This window comes from Hippopotamus amphibius, chromosome 8 (assembly GCF_030028045.1).
Source record: "Hippopotamus amphibius kiboko isolate mHipAmp2 chromosome 8, mHipAmp2.hap2, whole genome shotgun sequence".
In the NCBI taxonomy this organism is placed as follows: domain Eukaryota; kingdom Metazoa; phylum Chordata; class Mammalia; order Artiodactyla; family Hippopotamidae; genus Hippopotamus; species Hippopotamus amphibius.
The window spans coordinates 134,435,839-134,451,837 of record NC_080193.1 but is presented as its reverse complement, the minus strand read 5'-3'; the positions used below and the strand labels follow the sequence as shown (position 1 = coordinate 134,451,837).

The 15,999-nt window shown below is 42.4% G+C and overlaps 1 protein-coding gene across 20 annotated transcripts in view; it reads right to left on the bottom strand.

Annotated features, from left to right (window-relative positions):
- Nucleotides 1-15,999, bottom strand: part of PKP4 (plakophilin 4) — a 236,260-nt gene that overhangs the window by 26,206 nt on the left and 194,055 nt on the right. For all 20 annotated transcript variants that reach the window (XR_009055218.1, XM_057747065.1, XM_057747073.1 and 17 more), the window contains 2 exons: nt 13,775-13,903; nt 12,445-12,658 (listed from right to left, as the gene is read on the bottom strand). Coding sequence is in view for 19 of the 20 variants with exons in the window: in XM_057747065.1 (XP_057603048.1) it covers nt 12,445-12,658; nt 13,775-13,903 (343 nt within the window). In the remaining variant the exon portion in view is untranslated. The remainder of the gene's footprint in view (nt 1-12,444; nt 12,659-13,774; nt 13,904-15,999) is intronic.

The following is a 15,999-nucleotide window of genomic DNA, read 5'->3' as shown; positions in this document are numbered from 1 at the left end:
AAGAAGAGGGCTGGTTCTTAGGCACGTTGGATCTTGGAGCTGATGCCTAGAAGTTCTCTGATCGCTGGCAGAAAAGCTTGTTTTTTTTTGGTTCCTGCCTCCACTCCTGGCTACTTCTAAGATCTACTCGGGCGAAAGGATAGTTCCGAGGTTTGTGCATTGGTCGGATTTTCTGTGCTGGAACGACAATTTTTGTCTGGCTCTTTCATTTCCTTGTCAGGCATTTTAGAATGACCAGTGGAGTTACATGTCACTCTACAGTTTACCATTAGCCATTATATCTGCAGGGGATTGGAGAGCAGAAACGTTCATAAATCAACATACGCAATAGTAACTTGGCCTTTACTGTGGTTTTACTCTATGCCAGGCACTGTCTGCTTTACCCATGATACCTTAAAGAGTCAAGATGCACCAAATGAAGTAACTTCCCATTTCATTATTTGGTAGGCTTGACATTCTACATGTTGACTTTTTACAGGATGATGAGCACTTATTTTTCTAAATTTAATATTAATTTAAATTTCATTTGGCAAGACTAATGAGTAAGAAATACTCTATCATCCATTCTTTTGTATGTCTGATTACAGATATGCAGGGCACGTAATAGGTGCTCAGAAATATATGTTGATGGATCCAATTTAATATCCTGTATTTGTTTTTAGATTTTCCTCTTACTTTTTGCCTGTCAGATTTAACTTCTAAGTATTCCCTCCCCTTCACGCCTTTTCTTAAAACGGAGTGTCCTGAGACTGTCCTTTAAGGTCTGTAACTATGGGGAAAGGGTCAGAACAATGGCCTGGATCTTAAAGGGAATTTGCCAACATAGTTTTGCCTGCTTTTCACGCGAAGAGTGAAATGGATGGTTGCTGAAACTATCACCCTGGCTATGGGGTTAGGAGAATCACGTTGCTGCATCATCTCCCAGAACCAGAGGTTAAGTTACAGCAAAATGCCTGAACCCCCATCCCTCAAACTGCACAATATAAAGGACCACTCTTGCTCAATTATCAAACATTAAATTATTTAAAAACATGTAATCCTTCAGTAGACTTATAGACCAGCTGACTAGGCTATCTTTGGTCAACTCAGATGACTTATAAAACCAGTCTGCTACAGACATTAAGGCTTCCTTTTCTGCAACTTCAAAAACTGTTCAAAGTTATTCTTTGTCAGAAAAAAGGAAAGATTCTAATTTTGCTAAATTTGGCATCCACACAAAGGCAGCTTTCTGATCCCGCACTAAGAGTTACATTATCCCTCTAATCCTGCACTTTGCCATGTAACACAAAAAACTACATTTAGTGTGGATTTAACTTGCCATTTTGAACATCAAAGCAAGTTCCAACACACTGATTTTTCTTCCGCACTTTCTATTTCAAAAATAAGGGTTATGGAAAGCCAAAACAACCAGTTAGTGTGAACCAATATTGGATGAAGAAGGTTCAATTAAACTTAAAAGCCTTAGCTACGGAATGATTAATTTGGCTTTTCTACTCACAGGAAAAAGCACCATTCTTAAGACCAACTAATAATACCTGTGCGCACTAGTCTCACTAAAGTAGTAATAAAACAATGTTCTCTCCACTTAGTCTGTCTAGGGCTTCACTTAATGGGTCAGGAAGAATGTTCCTAGCACAGTAAGTAATGAACGGAAAATATACCAACTCTCACACGTAGCGAGACTGATGAGAAAGGGAAATAGACAGCTGCAGGATTAGCATTCTCCATCAACGTGATAAACATGCAGCTCTGACCCCCCAGTGCAAACTCTGCTTCACAAAATATTTAGCGGCACACTCCACTGTCTCTTGGTGCCTTAAAAGAAAGTTAAAAATGAACTACAACTCAGTTTAGGAAACTTGAGATTTTTATTTAAAGCAGTTAGCTATGTGTTGTGAGAACTAAGAATAGAGGTAAACAAACTAATTTAGAAAATATTAGGGTATCTCACGCATACTATTGTAGAAAACACTGCTTACTCTCTACCACAGGAGAAAGTACACATGATTATGAGTAACCAGTAACCACAATGAAATACTGCCGTAAGAGATGAAAGTTTATTTTTCCCACAAAGAATGAATAAAATAATTAAAATACCATTTCACATAAATCCCAGGCTGCAGAATTTTGAAAGAGCTTATGTTCAAAACTAGCTTTATAGCTATTCTAACAGCAAAATGATAATTTTATAGTTAAATTATAAAGTGATTTTACTTGATTAATTAAAATAATAGCACCATTTGAAAAATGCATTTCTTAAAGGGCACTGGAAAACAAACCAAACAACATTCAGAAAATGCTATTTCTCTGGTAACATAAATACATAACAGCCTATGCGATTTTTTTTCCTGATATGAAAGAAATCTAAACCCATTAATTTTTACATAGTATTCAATTTATGCTGTTTCCTAATTATCAAAAACTAAAAAAACCCCAACAAACAACCCCTCCCCCCAAAACTGAACAACGCAAGGGTTCATGGGCATTGCAAAAAAAACCCAGAACAGCCAAAAAAGCACTATGGCACTTCAAAGATCACCACTGGACATGCCCCTGCATTTTCTTTCATGAGACGGCCTCATGCTGTGTCTGCTGCTGACATGCTTGTTTTAGTCACGCTCTTTCACGAGATGTCCACGAGGGACCCAGCCCTTAGGGGTGTGACGGGTATTAAATCTGAGAGATGACGAGGTCTTGGCCCCCCTGTTCCCAGCGCAGAGCAAGCATCACAAGTCACTGCTGTGCTTCAGTCCTCTGGGGGCTCACCCCCTCCCGGCTACGCTGCTTCCACACGCTCCTGGGAACAGGTTGGTGTCGTGTATACCCACCCTGCAAGCATTCTTGAAAAATGCAAGCACTATTAGACTAAAAGTGAAACTATAAAACATCAAGGCTGCAGGTTGCATATGAGGGTCCAAGCGTGTGTGCTTCTCCGAAACCCACAGCCTGTGGATGACAAGGCAGGAACGTGGGCCTCTGAACCCGCGGCCCCTGTCTGCCCCGAGCACACACCTCCATCGTGATTCCTGAGACAGTCTCTGGCTGAAACACTCATGATCTAGCAAGAACACAACTCCATTTCTTCTCTCTGCAGCTGCCCAGAAGCTCTCCCCTAACCGCAGCAGGGTTTTTATAAATCTCTGTGACTGCTGGGCAGAGAGTAATGTCAAGATGCTACAGCTACTATATCCTGTCATCATGTGGCCACCTGCATCCCTGTCCCCCGCTGGCGTTAAAGCTCTATACCTCATGCCTTTTAGACACGTTACATACACCCAAGTACAGCCTAGACATGCACTGTCCAATGTAGCTGTCGCCAGCCGCATGTGGCTATCGAGCACGTGCAGTATGGCTGGTCCAAACTGAAATGTACTGTAAGTGTAAAAGACACACTGGGTTAGGAAGACCTGGTATGAAAGAAATGGAGCGTAAAACACCTCATTAATAGTTTTTATATTGCTTACAAATTGAAGTGATGTTTAGAACTATTGGGTTAAACAAATTATACTATTAAAATAAACACGTGTTTCTTCTTCCTGTTTAATCTGGCTACTAGGCAGTTCAGAATGACATATGCTCTGCGTCTACATGTCTACTGGAAAGCGAGGGTAGGGGTGCTTTCATGCCAGACTCTAAGGGATACAAGTAGGTGAGCGCTCTGCCCCTAGGCCCTGCCACAGACAGTTACAGCACCAGGCAGCTGGGACAAAGCATCCACCAGTAGGAAGAGCAACCAGGCAGCTCGCATGTGGTTTGTGCCAGGCACGCCACAGAAATGCCAAGCGGCAGGTACTGGGGAGCTGGTGCTGGGTGAGGGGATTCGCTGGGGGTCACAGAGCTGGAAGGAAACAAGTGGATCTGACTCCGGAGCCCACACTCACGCCTGACCCCAGGCTGCCTCTCCCTGGGTGTTTTTCTGAGCAGGCGAACCTCTGGCCTTGGTGTGGAACTGGAAACCACTGCAACCGAACTTGAGCATGAAGGGCAGAGACCTGGGAGGAGCAGGAGTCAGGGAACCTTTAGACTGGGGTTGGCCCAGAAGGCGAGGTGAGGCAGGGGCCACAGATGGGGAAGTGTGGACGGCAGGGACAGATGTCATCCCAGGGATGACAGTGAGGCTGATGGACCAGGAGGGGCAGAGCCTGTGATGAGGGATGAGGGAGCACATGATGAGGACCTGAAGCAGTGCCGAGGGGATGGGAGGGCAAAGAGGAAGGGAGAGTGAGTACTTGTGATGAGAATCTGGAGCCTGAGGCAAGCTGCGGTGACATCAAAGACGAGCCAACAGTTCGGCTCCTGTGTGAGAATACGGTGCAGTTAACAGAAAGGAGGAAATCCAGGCGGAGGGGGAAACAGGGGTGTGAGACGTGCCTGCCATTTGTGGCTTCAGGTAAATGACTCAAACTTTCCACCAGGACTGGAAAGCTGTGAATAAATTATGAAACAGAACTGAAATAATGGGAAAGCGATTATTATAAGAGTGGGACCAAAGTCCTGTCTTCAATTATAGAAATGCCTTTCTCTGGATAAACTCCCAGGAAGACAAGTCATGGTGGTGGATAATCATTTCCAGGGTTCCCAAGACGAGGCCATCTCAGCAGAGGTTCCTGAAACGCGTGCAGTGACCCCCCAGAGCAGCTGAATGTGCAGTCCTGGACCTGGCTCACAGGCCCGGCTTTGCTACACTCCTTGCTGGCTGGCACAGGTGGCATCCTAGGTGGTGGGCAGTGCAGCCGCCCCAAGAGCTGGGTCCGCAGGGAGGCCTGGCCCAGCCAGCCTGGTGGGCGTGCCCTGTGCCCCTGGCTGCTCCCTGGGATTTCCTGCACAGAGGGGCATCCTGCATGCAAGGCATGGGAAGGCTAACTCAGGCCCAGCTGCAGGCCCGGTGGTCAGGACCTCGGGTTCCCACCGCGGTGAGTGAGGGAGGGCTCCGGTGGCGTGAGAGAAGGAAGCTGGTCGGGAGGGGGGCTGTGTGGAACTGAAGACCTGAGCCGGCCGCAGACACGGCACACGGTGGGGCCCCAGCCTACATACTCAACTGAAACAGCTCCCACTGTTTAAATTCTTCCCCAGCTCAAGGACCTGCATGATAGATCTTTGTCTTTAGAGTCTTTAAAGAACATAAGGGTTAGCCTTTGTTTCTGTGATTTTTCAGGTACAAAGGTGGATCACAGCATTTCTGAAAAGATCTATCAATTTCTAAAGCCCCTTTTACAGACCCACATTTGCATTTCACCGTATTCTTTCTTACCTAGGTAATTTCCCAACTTCAGGGGTAGGTTGAGAGGATTAATGACATCATAGAGGCACACAGTCCTATGTACCCTGCAAAAGCATTTCCTCTGAAAATAAATCAGCTTACAATTCAGAACTGCTGACTAAGAACTGCCCGTGAGGCACGTTTAAAGGATGATTCTTTCTGTTAGGGGGAGTCTATAAAAGCGAACAGATCACATAAAGGGAAATGCCCCTAAGAGAATTGCTCTGATGCAGAGGTGGCAGTAGGCAGTGACCTGGTCACCCTGGCTGATCTTCAGGTCACTTCACGCTCTGACAGAGAATTAGGTCACTGACACTATCATAGAGATTTCCCTGGGAAAAAGTCCCTGCAGCTGTAGGTTCCACAGCTGACTTTTCTGTGTTCTAGGAATGTGCGTATTCATTTGCAACGGCACTAAGGCTTCCACCTGGTGAACTGGTCCAAGCAGAATAAGCTTAGAGACAAAAGTGCCTCCAGTCCTAAGCCACGGGAAATCAGACAGACTCAGAAGTTGCAAAGTACCTGAGGGACGTGGGCGGGGTCTCTTGGGCATCTTTTTTGGGGGATTTCGGTCATGTGCTCTCATCCTTCTAACACTGACGTGCTGTCTAGCTTACTGAGGGACTGTTATTATGGGGCCTCTCTTGTGCTGAGGGACCCCACCCTGACCAACAGCTGACCACCTGAGTTCTAATGGAATCTGAGTCTCCCCACCAGACCGCTTCATCCAGCTCAGCGTTCAGAAGCCTACACACAAAACAGAATGTCCTATTCCACTTCCAAGGTCAAATCTTTTCATACTGAGACTATAAATCTTGAAATAGTCACAAGACTCAAATCACATTTCACGTGTTTTCTCAGCAACCTGAAGCGTTAGGATTATACCTGATCACTAGTTTGGTGTGGCTGTGCTAGTGACCAAGTTCAAAAATATTTATACATTTGGGTGAAATTCAGAAAGTAAAGGAGGTATTATGGGATTTTTTTTTCCTTTTTCCTTTTTGGTGGTAATTTGAAAGAATAAGGGAAATGACATGTAAAAATGGGCCTTTATACCCCTCCCCCCGTCCCGATTTTGGGGATGGGCCATGGTGGGCAGAGGCAGGGAAGGAAGAGCGCCAGCCTGCGTGTCAGGAGCCCAACCTTGGGACGCACTCTCCCTGCATCCTGGTTTCTCATCTTGTAATGTAGGGGGAAAAGTAGAAGATTTCTTTAGGGCCCTTTCCAGCTCAAAGTTCTGTGACTCTGAATAAGAGTTGTTGCGTTTATTAAACTATTTTTGTTTTGTTACCAATGGAACGTTTGTCACTTTATTTCTCATTACTAACTTTTATGGTTTGAAACGTTCAGTAAATAAGAGTGCACGTTTCTGTTGTTATTATTTTATAAAGTGGGCCAAGTGGTAAGAATCCTACTGACTTGGGCTAGGAATTGGGAGGCGATGTTGGCTGGATTTCTGAAAAGTACCCACGTGGCTCCTGACAGCTCTAGGAGCCCACAAAAAACAGGACAGAAAGTAATAGGCCAACTCCTCTCTGGACCAGAGAATAAACGACTGTTTTGAAGGCACATTAATTAGGCTAAGGGGACATGTTTAGCAATTCTTTTATCCTGTAATAGCATGTAATCATCCAAAAGGCTGAATACATGTCCATTAAGCTCTGGCTCTTTATAGGGCGTCCTGCTGTTTGCTAAACTTGAGCCTGGCCCATCTACCCTTCCTTGGTGCACAACTCTCATTTTCTTATTAATTTACTGTCCAATTAGAAATATGGAGCTAATGATCAGGAAGGGAATATGCCTAATTTCACGTTCTTCACAGCGTCTGCAATCCATTGCTGGCATCCAAAAATTTTAAAATAAACAGTGTGGAAATATTTTACTTAGCCATATGGATGAATAATCACTTGCTAAACTGGAAGGAATGTGAATACAACAGTCATTTAAACAAAGTCCACTATTATTCAAAGGCGACTTTTTGGTGTTTAACACCAGCGTTAATGCAGGAAAGAGAAGCATGATCATTTGGGGACATCTGGTGCATTGAAAGGTAGGCCTCCAGATTCCATGCAATATCTTCAATGTCTATAGTTTTAAAAAATGATGCTTTCAGGATGCTCAATAACTTGAAGCTCATAAATCCCCCTAGCTTAGAAACACTATTTAATTATCTTGAACAAATGAATTCAACATATCTTTTCTAGTGACAAGATGTTCCCACTTTCCATCCATAGTCTGTGGCCTAGCAGACGTTCATTTTATAACCCAACTGGGGAACAACCATACTTCATCCAGCTTTCAGGTTAAAGCACAATAAAGGCAAAGAGTATCTTTGTAATAAAAGCCTCACCATAAGCACCGACACATATCAGCAATTACTGGAAGAAAAGCTTATTGGGTTCCAACCTGGAAAACATTCAACACAATGAAGAAAACACAAGAATCATGTTACACGCTAGAGCACCATTTTAATTAACAACGACAGCCACACTGTCCTGGGAAAATACACTTGGCCAAAAGTATTCTTCCTTTTTGCCCCTGCAAATAAAGATGTGGCCAAAAATGCAGTCCTTGGGCAGTTATCACATTTAAAGCAAAGGCGAGGCATTTGTGAAAACAGCAGCTAAAATTTCTTCATTGAAGTGTGTTAAAAATGCCAAACTGAAACAAAGGTAACTAGAAGGAAAGGTTTGGGATTAATAACTAGGTTGAATTACTTAACATTAAGGACAACAGAATACCTGATTTCAAGGGGATAGTAATTTCTTCAAATAATACAATATCTTGAACACAATAGTTCACTGCACTTTGACATTTCATGATCCTCAGCTGACTATAATTTACACTGAAGAAAACTTAGGCCATACCTACAAAGGCTAAGCATCGTGCAAGGTTGTCCAGGGCCAGAGAATTCCGTGGAGACCCTGGCAGCAGAACATTAAGATCTGGAAGGATATCTTCTAGGAGGCGGGCAGCTGATAGGGAATGCTGGGTGATGTAGTCACATAACACCCTGCTACCTGTGTTTGGAGCAGACATGTTTTGATGACAGTGGTTCAGACTGGGACATGCTTTCCAGGTTGAGGTCTGGAGGGCTGGGTTTGGGGCTAATCAGTCTTCTCTTATAGGGCTACTCCTAGGCAAAATGAGCTCCTGAGGTCTTATCTTCCTTGCCTCTCAAGTCATACTTACTGTCTTCTTGTTGCTTTCTGGACAACTGTGCTGCCCAGTCTTAACCCCATGAATTAACGAGCTCCCTGTCCCTGCGGGCTCAAGCACACGGTGGGCGGCTGCTCTGTGTGGAAGCTGTACAGAGGCGCCACGTGTTGGATGGCTGATTGGGCAAAAAGAATTTTGAGGTCCCCTCCAACCTTGTAATTCTATGATTTAGAGACAGCTTATGAGTATTTGACTTGAGGAATAGCTCAAGTCAAATGAAAGAGCTCAGGAATCTCTTGATGTTGTCATTCTTTAAAACATAGCAGGGATTAGTTGCTCTTAAAGCATCACTGATCATCAGTTCAAGCTGGTACCACTAAATTCTGGAACTGAGAAATGTGAATAAACAGTTTTTCTTGTCTCCATAAATCTTAACCTACAAATGTATGTATACATGTAATACACGCACACACCCAAGCAACGATGCTTGATTTATATTATGACTCGGTAGTTCCATATTAGAGAGATAATGTTTATATACAAATCAAACTCAGGCTGACATTTAGTATTCTGAAACTGGAAACTCACTTCAGAAGTTCTCCGGTCCAACTCCTTTATCCAGCTCCTTTATATATTGCCATTTGAATGAACTGTTTACATACTCACTATTCCCGTTCCAAAGCAAAGACTACTTTTGAAGAAAACATTTCATAAGCAATCCGTCCACATATCAATATAAATTGTTACAGGTAAAAGTACAGAGTTATAAAACAGTTTTTAATATTCCCTAGCCTGTAACTATGGCCAAAAAGTACTTCTAAAAAAAAGCCTAAAAGCTATTGGCAGCTGTTTCCAAAAAAGAAATATCTGTGGTTGTTGCTAGCTTTATACTGGAACTGATACAATCTATTAGGGAAATAGCTTTTTGAATTAGTAAAACTCATATCCTCCTTTCAAGGTCAAGGTCCAAGTCTTAAAACATCTTGTGTTCTCAGCAACTGAGTATTGTTCCTAAACAGAAATGATGAAATATGTAGTAAAGCATCTAAATTAGCACTCACACCCAGAGTAGGCACCAGGTAAATTAGCACATAAAAGCCCTTCGTAGTAAAGTCTGGTTCTACTTCAAATAAATTTGATTTATTCTAAAATGAAAAAGCAATCACCAAACTTTCACGCACTTTACTTCTTGTTTATCACCAACTCATACAAATTCCTTCAGCTCAGTTCATGAAAGACACTGTAACAGTTTCTCCCAAGGATAAAACCTCAGAAACAAAAATGCAGCCAAGACTTCTTCCTCGTGTGAGAAATTATGACAGAAGAAGAGAAAAAAGCTGCACACTAAGGATGTAAGGACCAAGTCATGATAAATCTCCTTAGTTAACCAAAAGAGAGCCAAATCGAGTGGAAGCTGTGCTTCCGAGGTCAGGTTGAGCCTGCATGGCCGCGGCTCGCCCCAGAGCCCACACACATCACTCTGCAGCCCTGCTGGCTGCACTGGTGTGTTACTGGGAGAAAATACTTGAACGTTCACAGAAAAATTCAGTGATGGGAAAGAAACATCAAAGGAGGAAAGAAAGCACTCGTACACTGCAAATAACACAGTCTCCTTAACAGGGAGCTTAGGGCAAATTTTTGGGTGCAATCACAGTGACTGTGCTAATTTCTAGAATGAATATGTCTACATTTTTTTCCCCTTAATTTTATTTAGCTTGCTCTAATTTTCATTTCATACACACACACAGTACACAGTATGTAAATATAAATAATTTATTCTTTGGTGTGAGAGGGTTTGATGCTTCCAAAGCATTTTATAAAGAGGGAGTACCTACTAATAAGTCAATATGTAATTTAGATGTGTTAAAGCATTAATATTCAAACTACCTGAGGGCAGGCAGTCCATTCTGGAATTTAAGATTATACATAAAGTGTATTCTACTTTTAATTCGTAATCTTCATACCTTATTTGAAGTACAGGGTACTTATTTTGAACATTAATATATTACGAGAAAGTTGATTGCCCTTAATTAAATACTAGATTCAAGATGGTTTGCTGCATTCCTAAGTGTTACTGAATAATGGCTGAGAGAACCTAAAGCTCTGATTTCATAGTGGAAGCCAGTGGAGAATGGGATTAATTTTGAAAAATGTTGTTAAAAAATTTTAAAGTAACTACTTCAAGCATGAAAAATAGCATAGCAAATATAAAACAAACACCCAGATGTCCACCACCCCTGGCTTTGTTAAATACAGTTGACTTTTTGAACAATATGGGTTTGAACTGCACGGGTCTACTTATATGCAGATTTTTTTCAATAGTAAAGACTACAGTATTGCACAATTGGTGGCTGGTTAAATCCACGGATGTGGAACCGTGGATACTGAGGAACTATGTGTACCAGGGCCAACTATAAATTACTTGCAGATTTTGGACTGCACAGAGGGTCAGCGCCCCCAACTCCCATGTTGTTCAAGGATCAACTGTGTTAACATTTTGTCTTGTTTCAGATTTCTCTTTCCTTTTAAAGAGACAGAGCTAGATTATGCTCCCCAATCCCTTTTTCTCCACCTGCATCCTGTAGAGGTAACTGCTATCCTGAATCTGACTTTCATATTCCAATGAAAACTTTTACCTTTATTGCATGTACCTATATCACAAAATAAATTAGAGCCTCAACCTGCATATTTTAGAACTTATAGTATCATGCTGTGCTTATCATTCTGCAAGTGTTTCTAGAGATGTATCTATGTTGCTGGAGACAGCGCTGAGAACTTATTTTAACCCTTCTACGTGGTTTCGCTGTGTGAACGTACTGCCATTTATTTAATCATTTTCCTACCAATGAATACTCAGTATTTCCCCCAATACTCTATTATAAATAGTAGTGTCATTAATTCTCCCTCCTGCAGGATTGTTCTTTCAGCTCCACCTCAAGACTAAGCATCACTCAGTTCCTCTGGGCCTCTCACTCCCCACACTGGACCATCATGCCCCGGCCAGGAAAGATTTCTCTCACTGTGCCTTCTTCTCCACTGCCCACCCCTTCTTTCTATCGTTCACACAGTTCAAGCTATTGATTCTAGATGACTGACCTCCTCGTATTCCTCCAAGGTGCCAGGCTTGTCTACTTCAAATCAATCCCCCACTCTGCTGCCTGCTGGAAGAACGCATTTAAAAGCCCAAACTAGCCATGCCATGCCCTGCAATCACTCCCACCGCATGTGGGACACAAGCTCCCCAAACCAGGCCTGTGTTTCTCTCTGGCCTTCTCTCCTTTCTGCATCCCCCTCCAGCTGGCAGTTCCACCCCTATAACCCATGCTGTCTCTGAGCCTCTGCCTGTGACTGGAAATATTTCCCCTGTATACCCAGGCAATGCCTCCTCCACCTTTAGGACAGCTTTGGTCTCACATTGACCAGGGGACCTCCCTACCCATCTGCTGTGCCTCCAATGCAGCTTTTACTGAGTCCGGCACTTGCACTTTTCACTGGCATTCACAGAACATCACTTGTGTTCCTCTGGACTCGAAGTGCTACCTGAGGTCAGGGGCTGTGTTTTTTTCATCTTTACATCTCCAGTACCTAGAGGATCGTGTGAGCCACTAACAGGCATTCAGACACTGGCTGAACTGAAGTGGAAGGTAGCCAATCCATTACGCACAGTTTACTTTCATAATGAAGGAGAGCCAGTCTATGTAAAACAAGTAATTACGATGGAATACCTAATGAAAAATGACGTACTCAGCTCTCTGTGAACAGGACATCTGTTAGCTGATACTTATGCACTAACAAGTACAATAAATGATGTACAATAAATGATACTAGTAGGGACGACTCTGTAGCACTGCAAGTGCCTTCTGAATCATCAGATTAACTTACACGCAGCCTTTGTCACAGTTGTGAGCACTGTATTGTCACCTCCTACCTAGAACCTCCAAGTCCTTCACAATGTCACCACACACGGGCAGAGTCTAGATGGTTTTCAACGTCTCCTCTAAGACAAGATCACTTTCTTTACCCACCTGTGACCAGCTCCCTTACTTCTGCATCAACAGATTTTCTCAACAGTCGCAACAAGGCAGGTATTCCACCAACATTCTTCATCGCTATTTTATTTTCATCTGTAGACTTGCCAAAAACAAGGTTTCGGAGGGCACCACAAGCATTCTTCTGAACTTCCACAACTCTGTGGTCCAAAAGGTCAACCAGATGCTTGATTCCCCCTAACCTACACACCTAGAATGAAAAATATGAGGTACCAGGCCTAAGTGACATGTGGTCAATCAAAGATCAAACAAAAGTCTGTTATGGAAAGATCAAGGAAACCAGACAACTCCAGATCACTTCAAAATGTTACTTTTTATCCTAAAAAATACATGTTTTATAAACTTTAAGGACACTCTTTAGGATGAAGCTCTTTCCATGGGTTCATGGTTTAAAGAAGGGAAGGGAGACACGGGTGGACTAACAGCCACGTGCAGGTAGCGTGGTCATTTGCCAACCCTCTGAATGTACACAGGGACTGTGCTATCGCTTCCGCATGACACGCACAAATACACAAGCGCAGCCAAGCTGCGTGCAGGGTCGAAGACAACACAGGAAGGGATTTTTGACTGAAGTCATTTGGTTTCTAGACTTGTTTCTCTAGGCAATGCTCTCTCAATTTTCTTCAATTTGTCACTTCATTAATATATTAGGTGCATATTTTTGGGCTTTATTTACTGCACCCACCTTTAGGTCTGTAACTGTGTGTTGTTCTAAATTTTAAGGGGTGAAAGACACTTAAGCTCTGTATGACATTTCAGGAGGAAAAAAGGCCTAAAATGTTAAATCTAGCCAACACCAATGACTCACTCTGTTTCTATAAAAGCCCCAAAAGCTTAAAATCTGAAATAAAATATTCATATATGTTCAGTATTAGTAATGGTTATAAATCCTTTACTTAATTGTGTGTTGGCACCAATTTTGACCGGAATCTCTAAAATACATGAGCTCACAAGTACATACTGTAATTTGTATCTAATAGATTTATGGAAAATACTTTTAAACTGCAGGTTAAATTGATTTTGGTTCATGTTTTATAAATAAGCTGATGAGCGAACACATGATTTGAAAATGCTAAGAGTACTCCAAGAAATGTACTCATCCCAGTTATTCCCGAGAAATACTGAAATGCATAGTCGAGAAGTAAAAGAGGAACTGGTACCAAAACACCCCTTTAAAAGGGCCTCTAGATTGTATCTGGTCATTTCTTACACACGCAAGCGTGCAGCTGCTAAACAGAAAGGCACTGCTCTGCCTTCCCCATCCCCCGCCCCACCAACTCTGGCACCCCAGGCACTGGTCCTGTACCTCCATCTTCACTTTGTTGTCACCAAAGCACAGGTGCTGCAGGTAGGCTGCTGCGTTTGCCTGAACTGACGGGAACTGGTGCTGCAGCATGTGAATGACTTCAGGCAACTCAGGATCACGCCAGGCAAACTCCCTGCATGAGAAAAACACGGCTTCAGAAAGGAAGGCCCGTGTTCTACCAAAACACTGAATGAAACATTTGTCAGAAGAAGAGAGCTCAGCTGAGACCACAATTGGAAGTTACAAAAGTCCTAAAAATATACACCCATCTTTATATATATATTTTTAAGGATGTTCTTCATATGGGTAGCTTTCCCATTCTCGCCTTCCTCCTCCTGATTCTAATTTTATGCCTTTCTACCCATGTAAGAAATTTGCAGGCATGAGGCTCAGGTAAACAAGCGCACCTCAGCTAGGGGAGAGATCACGCCTGAGGAGGAAGAGGTGCTAGTGGAAATACTCTGTGCCCGATGATTTTTAAGCAATTTAATATATATGGTTGCTCTTGATTATAGGAAACATAAAACATGATAAAAAAATATTTTTTTCAGGAATCCCATCTCCAGAGAAAACCACTGTAGACATGGATCTTGCTGGTCTTTTTTCAACATATGCAGGCACGTGTGCGCATGTGCATGTACAGAATTGTTTTTTTCAAATTACTGGATTACTATGAAATAGCACGTACTATTTCCTGAGCACCTATTCTGCGCCAGGCACTATTCTAGGCATTTTATGTATATTAATTCATGTATTGTCAAAGCAACCGTACAGATTTGGAGATTGAGGCAGAAGGGCTAAGCGACGTGCCTAAAAAGCCTCCCAGCTGGTCAACAGCAGGGCAACGTCTGAACCCAGGCAACTGCTTTCAGAGTCTGTGCCCCACCCCCTGTGCTATCCCACTTCTTGTATAATGAGTATACAGCCATACTAAATATACATACATACTTTTATACTGTGTTTTTTTTGTAAGGTAACATCACATTGTCAGAATTTTCTGATGTCATTTAATTAGCTCACTGTTTGGGATTCTTGTTAAATGTGATTTTACGCTTATGTTGCACAAAGATCAGCTTCTTACAAATGGTTCACAGCACAACAAATTTGCAGACTTTGATAACAGAATGAAGTAAACTGTTAATCAAAAGTGAATGAATCCTCGATAAACTTAAAAAAAAAAAAATCTTTAAATTAATGACCTAGTGATACTTCTATTGCTCCGTTTTTAAAGGCCCAGAGTCCCTCTGGGAAGGCTCTGGGGCAGGTCACTTCATACCTGCAAACACACACATTCATATCATCCACTAGTGAATTCTCACGACGCTATAGGTGCCACAGCAGGGGCTGGACATACAAACATAGAATAAGACATGATTTTATGTACAGGGTCATATATGCCAAACTAAAAAAGTTTAGTCCTAATACCAATAACATGAACTATTATTTGCTGAGTTTATCTGTGTCAGGTATCATGTCAAGAGCTTTACAGACATTATCTCACTCACCTTGACTATTGCCCCATAAGGTAGGCACTATAAAGAACATTAGATACAGATAGACAAGGAACCCGGGATTAACAATTAAGAGGTGGAGGTTAACGGTCTATATGTTGTTCCCGCACACCAGGAACAGAAAGCTGGTGGAGGTTTCAAAGCAGAAGAGTGAGAGAATGCAACGTGGTCACATTTATAAGGAAGATAACTCTGGTGGCCAAGTAGAGAATATACTAGAATCAGAAAAGACTGATGACAAGGAGACTATCCACTATTCCCACACCTGCTCAAAATAAAATAGGACCATCCTTGATTTATCCCCTTCCCTTATCCTTCTCATCCAATCCATCAGCATATTTTGTTGACCACCTCCATAATATTTAATATAAACTAAATCCATCCACTCTTTCTATCTTGGCTGGACCCTCTCACACCTCTTACATGTTCTCTCTGCTTCAAATATCACCTGCTCCCCCACCTATTCTTTGCATGGCAGCCAGATGATCTACTAAAAACTGAAGTCAAGATGAGATGGAGATTTCCGGCTTGGGGGACAGACTGGATGATGAAGTCATTAACAGGCGTTAAGAAAACCACAAATGCCAAGAGAGGCAGGATAACACAGCAGAAAAAGCACAGAATTTGGAGTTAGATTGCCTATGTTTAAGTCCCAGGTCCTTCCATTGCGATGTAATTTTAAAAACCATTTATTTAGAGCTTCAGTTTTCCCAT